Source organism: Chlorocebus sabaeus, chromosome 8 (assembly GCF_047675955.1).
Source record: "Chlorocebus sabaeus isolate Y175 chromosome 8, mChlSab1.0.hap1, whole genome shotgun sequence".
Classification (NCBI taxonomy): domain Eukaryota; kingdom Metazoa; phylum Chordata; class Mammalia; order Primates; family Cercopithecidae; genus Chlorocebus; species Chlorocebus sabaeus.
This window is the reverse complement of record NC_132911.1, coordinates 19,005,647-19,021,407: the sequence shown is the minus strand read 5'-3', so window position 1 is coordinate 19,021,407 and position 15,761 is coordinate 19,005,647. Positions and strand designations below refer to the sequence as shown.

Below are 15,761 nucleotides of genomic sequence, written 5' to 3'. Positions count from 1 at the left end.
AGGACGGTGTATTGAATGGGCATTCTGCGTTTCCAGATTAACCTCCTCTCAGTGCTCCCCTCATGGTGAACGCACATCTGCTAAAGCACCTCTGCAGATTATAGAGAAGCCGCGTGGCGTGGTGCTTAAGAGCATAGACAGCACTGGACTAAAGACCCAGATTTGCTGTGGTGTTTGAACAGGTTAATAACCTCTGTCTCAATGTCCTTGTCTGCAAAATGGTTATAATAATAACAGAACCTACCTCATAGGAGGTATCAGAAAGTTAAAAGGAAGATGCAGATAGAATGGGGTTATAATTATGAGAGGAAAGTCTACTGAAAGAGAATGGGATGTTTTAAGAGTGATGCAGAAAGAACATACTAGTGGAATGTTCAACAGTGTTAAACTGTAAAACTTGGATTAAATAACTGTCCTGTGGCATCTACCTGTGCATAGACACAGGACAATTTCTACTGCACGTACATTTCTTTACAGGCATGAAATCTTGAAATGTTCTTTAGCTGATGCTATACTAATCAGTTACCCCTCGAGTAGATACTGCTGACTACAAGATAGGATTGGCAGCAGGTGCCAGGAGTGAGGGACTCCAGGAGAGGGACTCATAGGCCTGGGGAGGCTGGAGCTAGAGCCTAAAAAATATTGTCTGCAATATTATCTGTAAGTCTTACTTTTACCAAAAATAATAATGCATCTTACATTTATGTATTATTGGGCTTCCTCTTGTTATTCTTCCCTACATTTTTTATTCCATTTTTATATTCAGATAAACGGCACAAAGAGAGAAGCCTTGGTTGATATAGCTTCATGGAGTTTCTAAAATAATTCTGCACAATACGTGCATTCTGTAGTCCCGTTCTATAATAACAACTTTCTAAAAGAAAGCCTCTCATTTGTGTGCTTATATCTTTTTGTGGGTGGAGAAGGAAGAGGAGAGCTGAGAGGAGTTAGGCTGTTTATTTTGTCTTAACTAAAAGTAACAGTTTCATTCTTAACCCGTCTCACCTTGAACACGCCAGTAGAACACATCCATGTACTCACCGGAGCGGATGCTGGCATCACCAGAGTTGGTGCCGGCACCTTTCAGTGTAAGATGTTTCCACTGTGCTGCGGGTGGGGAAGGGGAGGTCACTGCACAGACTCCCTTCTTCCATGATGCCTGGGGCAGACCAGGCTTCTCCATCATGCTGACTGATGCCAAGGATTGGGGGTGGAGAGGCCAGAATGGCACCCCTGGGAGAAGGGAGCATACAGCAGCCATTAGGTGACCGCAAGTGCCCAAGAAGACAAGGTTTAATTACTAGATTGCCACTCTTGGCACCAAAGCAGAGTGTCTCACCCAGGGGAGCCTGAGATGGAGAGAAGGGAGAGTGTTACATGCATCCTCCAAGTCTCACCAGTGATTCTCTTTGGAGGTGATGTTTTGTCTTATTTCCAGGGTTCCTTGCTGCATGTTTTCTCAACTTGCCTGCTCTTTCTCTTTTACCCTGCTATGGGCATCGCCTTCCCCTGTGCTAGTGTTGTTTAATTCTGTATATATTGAGAAGTTCTGTCTACTTTGCGCAATGTAAGACTGATTGAAGCAGATCATTTTGGTGGTGCTTCAGGATATGGGGGTCTGTTAGCTGTGTGGGCAAGTCACCCAGCCTTGCTGAATCCCAGTTTCCTAGTCTTGGAGAATGGGGATCAACAACTCGCCACTAAAGTTATTATGAGGTTTAAGTGAGACAACAGGTGATGGAGAAGGTCCAAGGATTCTCCAGGAGTACTATGTAGATCCCCACCTCCAGGGCTGCCCGAGAGGACTGGGTCACTACCTTGAACTCAGAGTGCACACTTTTGCCTGTATCTTTCAATGAATTGGGCTTTCCATAATGTTTTGTTCTTGGATAGCTGTGTCTAAAGAATGTTTTAAAACCATCACCTCATCCCTGGTCAAGGCATTGGGTAAACATTGTTTCTCAACCTCAGTTCCCCTCTTCTATCTGCTCATGATGTACAAGGATCATTTCATCAGGAAGGAGAGAGCTTCGTTTTTCTTCTTTCTGTGCTGCTTTTCACTGTAAATAAATAAAATTGAGGCTGTTTCGCTAATGGAGCCACCTTAGCCTTCCCAGCACAGAGTGTGGTGAGTCACACCTCTGACCCCGCCTTGTGGCTGATGTCTACACTCAGCACCTCTGTCTGCAATCTGCTCAGGGCCTGTGCTGATGGCTTAGCTGTAAGCGAAGCAGCTATATTGTCTGGGGTATATACCCTGGGGTTCCTTATGGCGTGTCAGGAAAACAGAGGACACGGACACACATGAGGAGTTTAGGAGCAGAGGTTTAATAGTCAGAAGAGAAGAGAAAGAGAAACAGCTCTCTGTACAGAGAAAGGGGTCTCAGAGCAGAAAAAGGACTGATTGACAGAGAATGCATAGAATTTTATAGTCTGGTTTGAGGAGGTGGTCTCTGATTTACATAGGGCTCACAGATTGGTTTGATCAGGTATGATGTTTACATAGTGTGTGGGGAAGGTTGGTGGCCCCACCCTAACCTTATTATTCAAGTAGACTTTCCAGTTGATTGGCGCCATTTTGTCTGCTCCTTACAGTACAGGTTGCTGACAAAGAGAAGGGAAGATGGAGCTGCCATCTTGAACGTGTCTAGTCCTCAGTTCCTGCTGTTAATCATCTATGCAAACTCCCACCTTGCTTATGTATATCTGGAGCTCAACTTTACAGGCTGCTCTTCATTAGAAAATGATTTGGGACTGCTTTTCATTTAAAAGAAAGCCTTACTGAGGACTCCCATACACTTACTATCTGCCCAGGTGATTTCTTCTTAACTTCTATATTAGAAAGTACTTGGCTGGGGAGCGTTGCTCATTTTAAAATCAGTCCCATCTTTGTTAATTCACAGCATGCATTTCTCTGAAAGCTGTGTGATGTGACCTCAGACCCTGATCTCCCCAGGTGCTTACTTCCCTGAGTCTTGGAGTCTCCCCCAGTGCCAGGGCTGGTTTCTACCTGCACAGGAGGATGTCAGTTTGATACACGGCCATTACATGGGCATCTACTTTTGCAGTGCTCTAGAGGAAAGAAGAGAGAACTCAGTGTGATATCATTTCGCTGTGTCTCCACTCAAATCTCATCTTGAATTGTAGCTCCCATAATTCCCACGTGTTGTGAGAGGGACCTGGTGGGAGATAACTGAATCATGGGGGAGGTTTCCCCCATACTGTTCTCATGGTAGTGAATAAGTCTCAGGAGATCTGATGGTTTTATCAGGGGAAACCCCTTTCACTTGGCTCTCATTCTCTCTTGTCTGCTGCCTTGTAAGATGAGCTGTTCACCTTCAGCCATGATTGTGAGGCCTCCCCAGCTACGTGGAACTGTGAGTCCATTAAACCTCTTTTTCTTTATAAATTACCCAGTCTCGGACATGTCTTTATTAGCAGCATGAAAACCGTGTTTAGCAGGAGAGGCTTTCATAGTGATGCCAGCCATCAGTTTAACCCACCTAGAGATGTTCTCTTTTTCTTCTTTTTTTTTTTTTTTTTTTTTTTTGAGATGGAGTTTCACTCTTGTTGACCAGGCTGAAGTGCAGTGATGCGATCTCGGCTCACTGCAACCTCTGCCTCCCAGATTCAGGCGATTCTCCTGCCGCAGCCTCCCGAGTAGCTGGGGTTACAGGCATGTGCCACCACACCCAGCTAATTTTGTATTTTTAGTAGAGACAGTTTTTCTCCATGTTGATCAGGCTGCTGATCTTCGACTCCCAACCTCAGGTGATCTTCCCACCTCGGCCTCCCAAAGTACTGGGATTACAGGTGTGAGTCACCACGACTGGCCCTCTTTCAAAGAACATTTCTTCGTTGCTTAAAAATTCTACTTGCCATGATGCTTTTTAGTTTAGATGCTTCAAATTTGATATGTGAGTTTAAACTCCTGGCATCTTATACCCACATAGCAGGTTTGAGGCATCTCAACTAAAAAGCAATCACCCCTCCAGGTGGGCAGTGGATCACGGCCAGAACAGGAAATGGAGAACAGGAAATAACACGACCCAAACAGGGAATGGAGAATAGGAAATAGCATGGCCCGAACAGGGAATGGAGAACAGGAAATAACTGTGGTTGTAGATTCCGGCTAGAAATGGAAACTCTAGGAGTGAAGGCAGCTCCTGGGCTGCTGGGACTGCCGGGGTCACTGTGTTCACCTTGATCCCCAGAAAGCCACTTCCAGCATCTCACCCCTCCTGGGGGCTCCCATCATGGAAGCCCAAGGGCCAGGCCCAAGGAGTAATGGGTGACATTCCTCCAGCCTGCCCAGAGCCTGGTCTGTGGAGGCCACACGGCTGGAGGGTCTGGTGGAATTGCTTAGAAACACCTGAATGTTGCAAAGATATTCTGTCTGGCCCCAGTTGCAGGGACAGAGCAAGGCTCACACTGGGCATGCTGGGATGGGGATTATTTGTTAGGATCGTGTGAGTTTGCCTAGCTGTTAAGAGGTGTGTGAACACAAATGACAGCTACATGGGGGTACAAAACATTATAACTAGAGAAGCAGTGATTCATGCCATGTTTGAGGGGCCAGGCAAGTTCATAATAACATTTGAGTTCAGAAACAAGAAAAATTGGACATGTTGGGTGTAGAATGAGGAGCAGTTCTCAGCAAGCAGTTCGGGTTATGAAGGGGGTTGAACAGTATAGTCTAGTGGGTAAGAATCAGATGGAGCTGGGTTTGGAGCTGGGCTCTGCTACTTGCCAGCTGAGCATCTGGGGCAAGTTACTTCATTGCTTTAAGCCTCAGTTTCTGTTTCTTTAATGGGGATAATAAGATGTAGCTCATAGGATTGTTGTGAGGATTAAATGAGATAATATTTGTAAAGTAGTTAGTATGATGTCTGGCCCCAAAGTAAATGCTCGTTGAGTACTTGTAATTGTGCACAAGGGGAGGGTGCTGGAAGGCTGGTTTCATGCAGTTCTCAGTTTGGGGTGAGAACCAGCCCCAAGAGCCCCAAAGGACTCTGGGAGGCAGGTCTCTCTGCAGAGTTTGGCAGCTGACTCAGCCCCGCATGTGTGCTTGAGACAACTTACAGCTGGAAGGAGGGTCTTTATTCTGCACACCTGACTTGAGTAGCATCTTCTTATGCCAGTGTCCTGCCCTCATTGCATCCTCTGGGGTCCATGACCACCACCCATGCCAACTACCTGCCTTAGATCTTCCTGAAACAAGGGTGGCAGTTTCAAGGAATGGGACTAGAAGGTCTGGCACAGACAGGAAGCCCCTCTCAATCAAGCCACCTTTGTAAAGGTTTGCCAGCAAATTAAAAATCAAAATCAAACCAAAGAGGATATGTTATAAATACATAATACTACATTATAAAGCTTGTATATAATATTTTATTTTTATTTTCTTTTGGAGACAGAGTTTTGCTCTGTAGCCCAGGCTGGAGTGCAGTGCAGTGATCTCAGCTCACTACAAACTCCACCTCCCAGGTTCAAGTGATTTTTCTTCCTCAGCCTCCCAAGCAGCTGAGACTACAGGCATGAGCCACCACCCTGGGCTAATTCTCTTTTGCATTTTTTTTTTTTTTTTTTTTTTTTTGGTAGAGATGGGGTTTCACCATGTTGGCCAGGCTGGTATCAAACTCCTAACCTCAAGGGATCTGCCTGCCTCAGCCTCCCTGAGCACTAGGATTACACATGAGAGCCACTTTGCCTGGCCTGTATATAATTTTTAAATATATTGATATATGTAGTCTCTGTTCCAAAGTCATTGACTGCCCGGAATGTGCCGTTTATGTTTAATTAAAGTTTGGAGACAGCTGATCTTGAGTGTTGAGGAAAGAGGAGGAAAAGCCGTAAAACTGCTGGGGCCACCGAGGCAGCTGCCCGTGCAGATTGCTCTGTGTGTAAAACCCGAGCCAGTGCCCGTGCTAAGTAGCTCAGTGTCAGGGCTGGAGGGGATGAGGGAAGAAGGCTTCAGATCATTTCACAGCCAACTCCAAGCTCTTGGCATTTAATTGTTGTCTCCCCAGTGGGACCCCTGTCCTCTCGCTGGGATTTGGCTCAAGCACCTCTTAGTGCGTACACAGTAATACTGATCTGCTTTAGTTGCTGTCAGGAACATAGCTGAAGATAAAGCACTTGGCCCATATATAGATGGTAATTAAAGTCTCAATGGAAAAAAGAAACCTGCATTCCAGAAAGATCTCTGACACCTGAAAACCCTGCTCTGAAACTTTTGGGTGGATGTGGTTTGGGGAGATGATGAGCCATTCTTATTTTCAGGTCATTTTGACTTCTTTGAAAATATAGTCATGTCACGTGTAACATTTTGTCAATGGAATGAACACATGTGGGTAGCTCTGTAATTATAATACTATATTTTTACTGTACCTTTTCTTTGTCTAGATATGTTTAGACACACAAATACCAGAGTGGTACAGTCGACTGCAGTATTTGTTAGAGCCACATGCTGTGCAGGGGTTTGTAGCCTGGGAGCGCCAGGCTGTACCATGTGGCCTGGGTGTGCGGTAGATCTGCCATCTAGGTTTGTGAGAGTACACTCTATGATGTTCACACAACAACAAAATTGCCTGATGATGCATCTCTCAGAACATTTTTCTTTCATTAAGTAATGGCATAACTGTGCCTCAGGCCCTAAACTAATTAAGTGTGTACAAGAGATAGATTATTGTGGACTCCAGCAGTTGTACGTATTGGTTGTATATACTCATTTTCTTTAAAAGAAGGCAGATGGCACTGTATATATATATATATAGAGAGAGAGAGAGAGAGAGATAGAGAGAGAGAATTCTATGAACAGAATGTACTGGGTGTAGGAGTTGGGAGCTTTAGGGTCTTTTAGTCCTTGTAGTGGTTTTCGTGTGTCTTCTATTATGTTTTGCGGTATTTTCCTTTGATGTTAAGACCTTTGCTGTCCTCTTTTGTCCCACATTGTCGCCATCCTCCAATGTCCTGGGTGCCTCCACCCACCTCTAATATTCAGTGTCTAGTGCATAGTCTGGGTAGGAGATGATGGAGCCTTGAGTAGGGTGGTGGTGGAGGTAGAGATGCAAGAACTGATTTGAGATACTTTTGGAAGAGGAAGCATGTTCACGTGGTGATAAGTCTGTGGCAGAAGATGATGGAGAAGGAAGGGCTAGGGATGGTTCCTGATTCTGGCTTAAGAAACTTGGTGGGTTGTGCTGTCATTGGCTGCAAAGACAATGACTGGAAGGAAGGCAAACCTGCTGTGCTTCACCACTTCTCAGTTAACTTGGCCCATGTGCTGTGATAGTCAACTACTTCTATGTAGCACAACATTGTTGACTCTGGTTTTTGGAAACAAGGTTCCTCTAAAACATAATTACATTTTAACTTTACAGATTTCCTGAAGTTCCTGACACTTGAAAAAAGAAAAACAAACAAACAAACAAAAAAAACCACCTTTTTGGACTCATGACCATTGTTCAAGAACAAAATCTTGGAGGACTTTGGTAGAAAGCATATTGGGCTTCAAGTCAAGGATGGGTTTGAGTCCCATTTCTATAGCTTGCAGGTTGTGTGGTTTTAGATGAGTCACATAACTTCTCTAACCCTTATTTTCTCAAACTGAGAAGTGATTACAGTAATGTATTTCTGCTGTCACAAGATTATTGCATCATAGGAGATAAGGCATATTAAAACATTTTATAAAATGAAAAATAGTGTGTGGTTGAGAAATAGCATTTTTATGTAAATCTGAAGTCTGTGGCCCTGTGAATTAGTTATCTGTCTTCTGGAATGTAACAAATTATCCCCAAACTTAAAGTAACAAGCATTTATTATCTCACAAGGTCTTAGGGTCGAGAGTCCAGGAGCAGCTTAGCTGGATAGTTTTGGTTCAGGGTTGCAATCAAGCTCTCTGGTTGCAGTCATCTTAGACCTTAACTGTGGCTGTGGAACCTGCTTTCAAGCTCTTTCAGGGGGTTGCTGGCAGGCCTGCCTCTGTTCCTTGCTAGGTGTCAGTCAGCTGGAGGCTTTAGTTCCTCATCTATGTGTCCCTCCACAGGGCTGCTCATAGTATAGCAGCTTGCTTGGGAGAGAGGGCACCCAAGACAGAAGCTGCAGCCTTTTACAACTTAATCTCACAAGTGCCATACCACTTCTTCTGCCATATTTGTTGGTCACTGATATGGTTTGGCTCTGTATCCCCACCCAAATCTCATTTTGAATTGTAATCCCCAGTGTTGAGGGAGGGACCTGGTGGGAGATGATTGGATCATGGGGGCAGATTTCCCACTTGCTGTTCTCATCACAGTGAGTGAGTTCTCACAAGATCTGGTTGTTTAAAAGTGTGTAGCACTTCCCCCTTCACTCTCTCTCTTCTGCTACCATGTGAAGATACACTTGCTTTCCCTTCCACCATGATTGTAAGTTTCCTGAGGCCTCCGCAGCCATGCCTCCTGTACAGCTGTGGAACTGTGAGTCAATTAAACCTCTTTTCTTTATAAATTACCCAGTTTCACGTAGTTCTTCATAGCAGTGTGAGAACAGACTAATACAGTCACTCACATCAAGCCCTCAGTACAGTGTGGGAGCAAACACACAGTGGTATGAATACCAGGAGGCAGGGACCATTGAGGACCATCTTGGAACCTGGCTACCACACCCTGCCTACAGGAATTCAGCTGATGTAGCGGGAATTCTAAAAGAAGCCATATGTTCAAATAAAGTTTACAGTGCTAACTTTATATCTATTTTTGAGAGCATTTGAAAACTCTGAATAAGAATCCTTTCCACACACATCCAGGATGGTATGTTTATCCGAGAGATATGGCTCGAGTTTATGTTCTGTTGGTACAGCTAATCCTTTGACTGAAGGTTAGTCTGTGCCCTTGCTGTCAAAGAGCTGATTGTATGTGCCCAAGTGGAATAGTCTCGCACTGTGGTGTTAGGGCTTTGGTCTACCGCTTCCTGACCCCATAGACACTGCTTGTTTTTTTTCTCCATCAAACTTTTTGGCTGTGTCTGCACATGGGGTGGAGATGTCTTGCAGAATTTATTGCCACTCCTTGAATAGTTTCCTTTATCACTTACAAGGCCTGTCATTGTAGCATGTAGTGCTGCCTGCCCTGGCCTCGCCAGGAAGCCACCGTCCTTTCTGCCTGCTGCTGACCCTGACAGCGTTTCTTCAGCAGGGCTTGTCTTTGAGTCTTTCTTGATTTATGAGCTTCTTGTGGACATTACTAGGCATATCTTGGCAGAGTACACAGCTCTTGTGACCAAAATGTTCACTGAAATCTGCAGAGTGAAATGCTTACACCCAAACTAAGAGCACCTTCTGTCCTAGTCATAGAAATCCCGGTATGCACTGGCCACATTTGGGTTAAGTCTTAGGTTCTGAAACAAACCTGACTGCCTTCGTTTTACCTTCTGAGATGAAATGGTAAACGGTACTTGTAACTACTTGGATATCTTATCTTGACAAATATTGATGACGCATAACATTTATCTTAAACTTTTCTCATTTTAAAATGTATTATGTTTGTACTTTTCGAATCCTCCCATCTCCCACTCCTCACCCGTACATTTGGTCGGTGGGAACATGACATTAACACTTCATATCTATTTTAATGGTATTTGTCTGTCTGGGGCTCAAATTATAGTTATTTGAAAGGAGGTCAGTTCCTCTACAAGCTAGTAAGTTTGTTGAGGTTGGAATTTGTTCTTGGTTCACCTTTTCATCTCCTATAACTTTGTATACAGTGCATTGAACATACTAGGTGCTTAATGCCTATTTGTTGTATGGATGAATAAAGACAGAATCCTAGATAGAGTGGACTGAGACTGTCATCTATTACTTGGCCATTGCTATGTTATTTGGAGGTTGTTTCTGGGTCTCAGATTGGAGTGGGCCCTAAAAGCATTGCTCTGCAGGCGTGTTTTGCCTTCACAGAAGACCACGAAGAAGGCTTCGTCCTGTTGTTTTGTTGCCCAGAGATTGTAAGAATGGCAGGCAAGGCATTGCGCTTGGATATCTCCTTCATTCAAATCATTAAATCCACAATTTCAGACATGATGCATCACAGATCCATCACTGGGGGTTTGGCCAGGGACAGGAAAGTATTAGGCAAAACAGTTTCTAAGGATGAACATTTAAAAATGGCAGAGTCAATAAACCGGATGAGCACGAGGATTTTCTACAGTTAAAAATAAATAACCCGAGAATATGCATCTCCCTTCTTCCGAGAGTCCTAAAATTTGTTGTTGACAGGGACTCCTTGCTCCCCACTCTCTCCATCCAAGAGACTGAGCTGGTCTAAAAATCTGGGTGCCTTTAGAACTTTTTAAAATAGTAGTTCATTGCCGCTGTGATCACATGAAGCTATATTTTCACTGTTATCTCTAACTTCTAGTAGTGCTTGGTAATTACACAGTGATTTCCATCTGCAAGTCTGTGAACACATAAATGTTAGCTCTTCAATTCTCCCACTGCTACTAAGAGAAGGAGATTGCACAGAGCTTTTGTGGCTTAGGTATATATTGGTCCAGTTATGTCTCATCAAGGTAGTTTTTCATGAAGGTGGCAGAGGTGGTAAGGTGACATCCTTTTTTTTTTTTTTTTTTTTTTTTTGAGACAGAGTCTTGCACTGTTGTCCAGGCTGGAGTACAGTGGTGCAATCTCAGCTCACTGCAACCTCCGCCTCCCAGGTTGAAGCAATTCTCGTGCCTCAGCATCCACATTAGCTAGGATTACACGCCACGCACGCCACCATGCCTAATTTTTGTATTTTTAGTAAAGGCGGGGTTTTGCCATGTTGGCCGAGCTGGTCTTGAACTCCTGACCTCAAGTGATCTGCCTGTCTTGGCCTCCCAAAGTGTTGGGATTACAGGTGTGAGCCACTGTGCCTGGCCAGCACCCACTTTTAAGAATGATGTTTTATGCTACCAAAGGAAAAGCCTGAAGTCTTTATAGAAGCAAGAATCCGAAGGATAAAAGCCTCTCCTGACTTCAGGAAGCAGATACTCCCAGCCTCTTCAGTATAACCAGTTGTGAAGCTTTTGATTACAGATGAGATTGCTGGAACGGTTCAGAAATATTTTGTCTGTTAAAGAATGGAGTTTTGTTTCCGACACGTGTTACCTACTTCTGGCATTTCAAAGGAAAAACTGATGACTGCCTCCTTGGTGGCAATTCTTATGGCTTTTTGTTATTTCTAAAAAAAATGCCCATTCTTCCTAAAAATCTGTCTTTTCCACTTTTGCTCCTTTTCTCCAAAGAGTGGAATACCAAATAACTTTGAAATTTATACTAGTGAATTTCAAAAGCCAAACTAGATCTTGAAGAAAATTATAGAACAGAACAAAAAGATATTCTAGTTTTAAATTTTCAAATCACAGATTTAGTTTTCAAATGGCATTCAGTTAACCAACATGATTTTAATCTTTTATGCAAATACAACAATTTTATTAGAAAACTCAGAAAACTGCACAATTTAAGTTTCTAGAACACAACAAAATGTGTTGACTATTCCAATTTTGTTTTTTGATTTGCTTGTTTTGTCTTTAGTGACAACGTATTTAAAGTAGGAGTCTTGAAAGTGGCAGAATAGCATGATAACATGTCTTCACTGGTAATTTAATACTTGGATATAATGAGTTTATCTGAGAGACTTCATTAGAAACAGCAAGGTGCCTGAACACCAAAGCTGAGCTGTTTTCAATCACAGAATTATAGTAATTATACAAATCCCAAGATTTTCATCTGATGGAAAAGGCTTCCAGGGCTAAACATGCACTTTAAACCTAGCACTAATAACTGTGTGTTGTTCTAAATTACAGTAGAGAGGATCCTTGGGCCAGAGGAAGTATTAGAATGTTAAGTGTTGAATTTCTCAGAAAAGTTGAGAAATAAACTATTTTGATAGCATAGTGATATCACTAAGAGTCACATCTCCTCAGTAATAGAAGAGGAATTGTTGTGTAGATATAGTGCATAGCAAGTGAATATTCAAGTAAAGTCAAGGAGGTTGTTAACATTCTGTCTTTGAGAGGAACATTTCTGTCTTTTCTCCCAAGGGTCCTGAATGTGCGAATTGACTGGGCTGGGCTCTTCTTCTCATTGGTAAATGGGATAGGCTACCAGTAAATGAGATGATTTTTGGCCCAGAATCTGGCTTTCTGAGTTGGGTGAAGACTGTATAAAGAATAATTTAGTTATGAGGATTAACGAGGATTACTTAAAGTGACAAGTTTTTGTGAAATGGCAAAAGCATGATACCCTCAGGGAGCTTGTTTGTGAGTGAAGTGATATAGAAAGATGCATCTAGGAGGGCCGGGCACGGTGGCTCACACCTGTAATCCCATCACTTTGAGAGGCCAAGGTGGGCGGATCATGAGGTTAGGAGATGGAGACCATCCTGGCCAACATGGTGAAACCCCGTCTCTACTAAAATACAAAAATATTAGCTGGGCATGGTGATGTGTGCCTGTAATCCGAGCTACTCAGGAGGCTCAGGCAGGGGAATTGCTTGAACCCAGGAGGCAGAGGTTGTAGTGAGCCAAGATCACGCAACTACATTCCAGCCTGACAAAAGAGCGAGACTCTGTCTCAACAAAAAAAAAAAAAAAAAAAAAAAAAAAAAAAAGAAGAAGAAGAAAGATGCATCTAGGAAGGTTTCATTAAAATATCCCCAGACAAGAAGTTATATTTGGTCTATTTTCCATTAATCGTTCTTTTTTTGTTTGTTTTTCTGGCTAAGATGGGTAGAGGAAGACAAGCAAAAGGGATTAAGGAATGAGCACATCTGAAAAGGAGTGTGCTGTGGAAATGTCCATGATGAGTGGAGGACGAGGAAGGGTGACCCCAGGGGGAAATGAAGAAGGCAGTCAGACTGGCTTCTCATTTATTGAGATTGAAAGTTGAGGTGCAGAGTGTGTGAAAGGTCCTGGGACCTGTCTGAGTATTTCTTATGAAGGATCAGGACACAGAATTCCTCACAGACACTGGAGCAGAGATATAACTGGGATTTGGGTCCCAACAGGACAGTATTTCTGATTCTGATCTCTCTTCTTCTCCCAACCTCATCTCTTCTATGATAAATTCATTTTCTCTTGTCTGCAAGCAGAATTGAAGAGTTAGCTGAAACCACTGTCTCCTGATCCCTTCTGGATGTGTTACCGTCCACATTTATTATTTGTATATTTGAACCTCTGGATGCTTCCTCAGTTCCTCAGCAGAAAGCTTGGAACCATGTTGATCCCCTTTCAGGCCTGCTCTGAGTGAGTGCACACAGGTGAACGCATGTGGGCTCACCTGGCTGCATCCACACCAGCTGGCAGGCTTAGTTCGTTCTTGCCGCTCTAAAGGAATACCTGAAGCTGCGTAACGTACAAAGAAAAGAGGTTTATCTGGCTTGCAGTTCCGCAGGCTGTACAGGAAGCATGGCGCCAGCATTTGCTTCTGATGAGAGCCTCAGGCTGCTTCCACTCATGGTGGAAGGTGACAGGCAGCAGGCATTATATGGTGGGAGCACGAGGGAGTGGGGATAGAGAGAGCCAAAGCGCCAGGCTCTTTTCAACAAGTTCTCATGGGAGCTAAGAGTGCCAACTCACTCCAGCAAGAATGGCACCAAGCCATGCCTGAGGGATCCACCCCCATGATCCAGGCACCTCCCACCAGGCCCCACCTCCCAACACTGGGGGTCACATTTCAGCATAAGACTTGGAGGGTCCAAACAAACACAGCACAGGCTCTGGCCAAGTAGTCCCCTGCCGGCAACTCCAATGTCATTAACATTTTTGCTTTTCTTCCTTTAACCATCAGAACGTGTGCCACTAGGCAGAAATTACAAGATACAGAAAAATGGAAGCAGAAAGATGACTCGTAATCTTTCCATCTGGAGAGAATTGTTGTTCACATTTTGCCATTTTCCTTTCAATCTTTTTTCTGTGTCCTTTGTTGCTTATTTGCGTTACACTGCAGATGCGCATTTGTGTTCTGATTTATACACATTTAACAATACTTAATCATCTATCATAGGCATTTTCCATAACTCTCACAGGAGATCTGTTGGATATTGATTGCCGTAGGGAGCGTGATGGAGTCGTTGTCTTGATTAAGTGTTGCTGTCATTTTTGTTTCTTCCCAGGTCCCCTCTTGCTGTTGGCTGCACATCAGGAAGGCTATGATGGGAATGAAGGTGAAAACTTGGAGATTTCACTTAAGTCATTGCTTCTGCCTGGAAGATCATCCTTTAAAAGTAGAGAAGCTGCTCTGTGTGGTGGTTAATTCCAAGAGGCAGAACTTATTCTAGAAGGAAATGGATGCAAGCAGCTCCGGGGGCCCCAAAATCATGCTTCCTGTGGTCTAGCCCAGGGAAGCCCTTCCGTGGGGACCCTGGCTTCCAGGGATGCCACCGGTTCTGGACGCATGGCTGATTCCTGAATGATGATGGTTCGCCGGGGGCTGCTTGCGTGGATTTCCCGGGTGGTGGTTTTGCTGGTACTCCTCTGCTGTGTCATCTCCGTCCTGTACATGTTGGCCTGCACCCCAAAAAGTGACGACGAGCAGCTGGCACTGCCCAGGGCCAACAGCCCCACGGGGAAGGAGGGGTACCAGGCCGTCCTGCAGGAGTGGGAGGAGCAGCACCGCAACTACGTAAGCAGCCTGAAGCGGCAGATCGCGCAGCTCAAGGAGGAGCTGCAGGAGAGGAGTGAGCAGCTCAGGAACGGGCAGTACCAAGCCAGCGATGCTGCTGGCCTGGGGCTGGACAGGAGCCCCCCAGAGAAAACCCAGGCTGACCTCCTGGCATTCCTGCACTCGCAGGTGGACAAGGCAGAGGTGCATGCTGGTGTCAAACTGGCCACGGAGTATGCAGCAGTGCCTTTTGATAGCTTTACTCTACAGAAGGTGTACCAGCTGGAGACTGGCCTTACCCGCCACCCCGAGGAGAAGCCCGTGAGGAAGGATAAGCGAGATGAGTTGGTGGAAGCCATTGAATCGGCCTTGGAGACCCTGAACAATCCTGCAGAGAACAGCCCCAATCACCGTCCTTACACAGCCTCTGATTTCATAGAAGGTTAGCATTTTGTGAACTGGGGGGAAGGGAGAAGAAAACGAATTGGGGAATCCTGGCACCCAGGCAGGTTCCAGCTGCAGGAGGCTGGCAGCTGGCTCTGGGATGGCCGGTGGAAAGTTTTATGTGTGTGACACCAAAAGGTATGGCATGGCTTTGTATTTTTCAGAAACATCTGTTTCCACTTACTTTCTCATGGAAACCACAGTCATTGAGTGGACAGTTTCATTGTTCCTTGGCAGAAGAAGTAGAACTTCTTGCTTTCATTTTTAAAATAGATAAACATAAAACTTTGAAACCCAAATCAAATATGACGGCATTTTTATTTTAGCCCTTCTCACAGGCACTTCTAGTAACTGGACTTGGTTAGCAAGCCCATGAACAGAATAATAACAAGCACATGTTATTGCACTGACATTGTACCAGCCACACCTTTTTTTTTTTTTTTTTTTTTTTTGAGACGGAGTCTCGCTCTCTTGCCCGGGCTGGAGTGCAGTGGCCGGATCTCAGCTCACTGCAAGCTCCGCCTCCTGGGTTCACGCCATTCTCCTGCCTCAGCCTCCCGAGTAGCTGGGACTATAGGCGCCCGCCACCTCGCCTGGCTAGTTTTTTGTATTTTTTAGTAGAGACGGGGTTTCACCGTGTTAACCAGGATGGTCTCGATCTCCTGACCTCGTGATCCACCCGTCTCGGCCTCCCAAAGTGCTG

The 15,761-nt window shown here is 44.5% G+C and overlaps 1 protein-coding gene across 12 annotated transcripts in view; it reads left to right on the top strand.

Moving 5' to 3' along the window:
• The window catches only part of CSGALNACT1 (chondroitin sulfate N-acetylgalactosaminyltransferase 1), a 359,890-nt gene that overhangs the window by 240,836 nt on the left and 103,293 nt on the right, over window positions 1-15,761 (top strand). For 11 of the 12 annotated variants that reach the window (XM_073017977.1, XM_073017975.1, XM_073017973.1 and 8 more), the window contains one exon: window positions 14,127-15,056. In XM_073017977.1, coding sequence (XP_072874078.1) covers window positions 14,423-15,056 — 634 coding nt within the window. In that variant the 5' untranslated portion in view covers window positions 14,127-14,422. Of the gene's footprint in view, window positions 1-2,794; window positions 2,815-14,126; window positions 15,057-15,761 lie in introns of those variants that run through there. The other variant, XM_073017979.1, reaches the window with a different exon arrangement.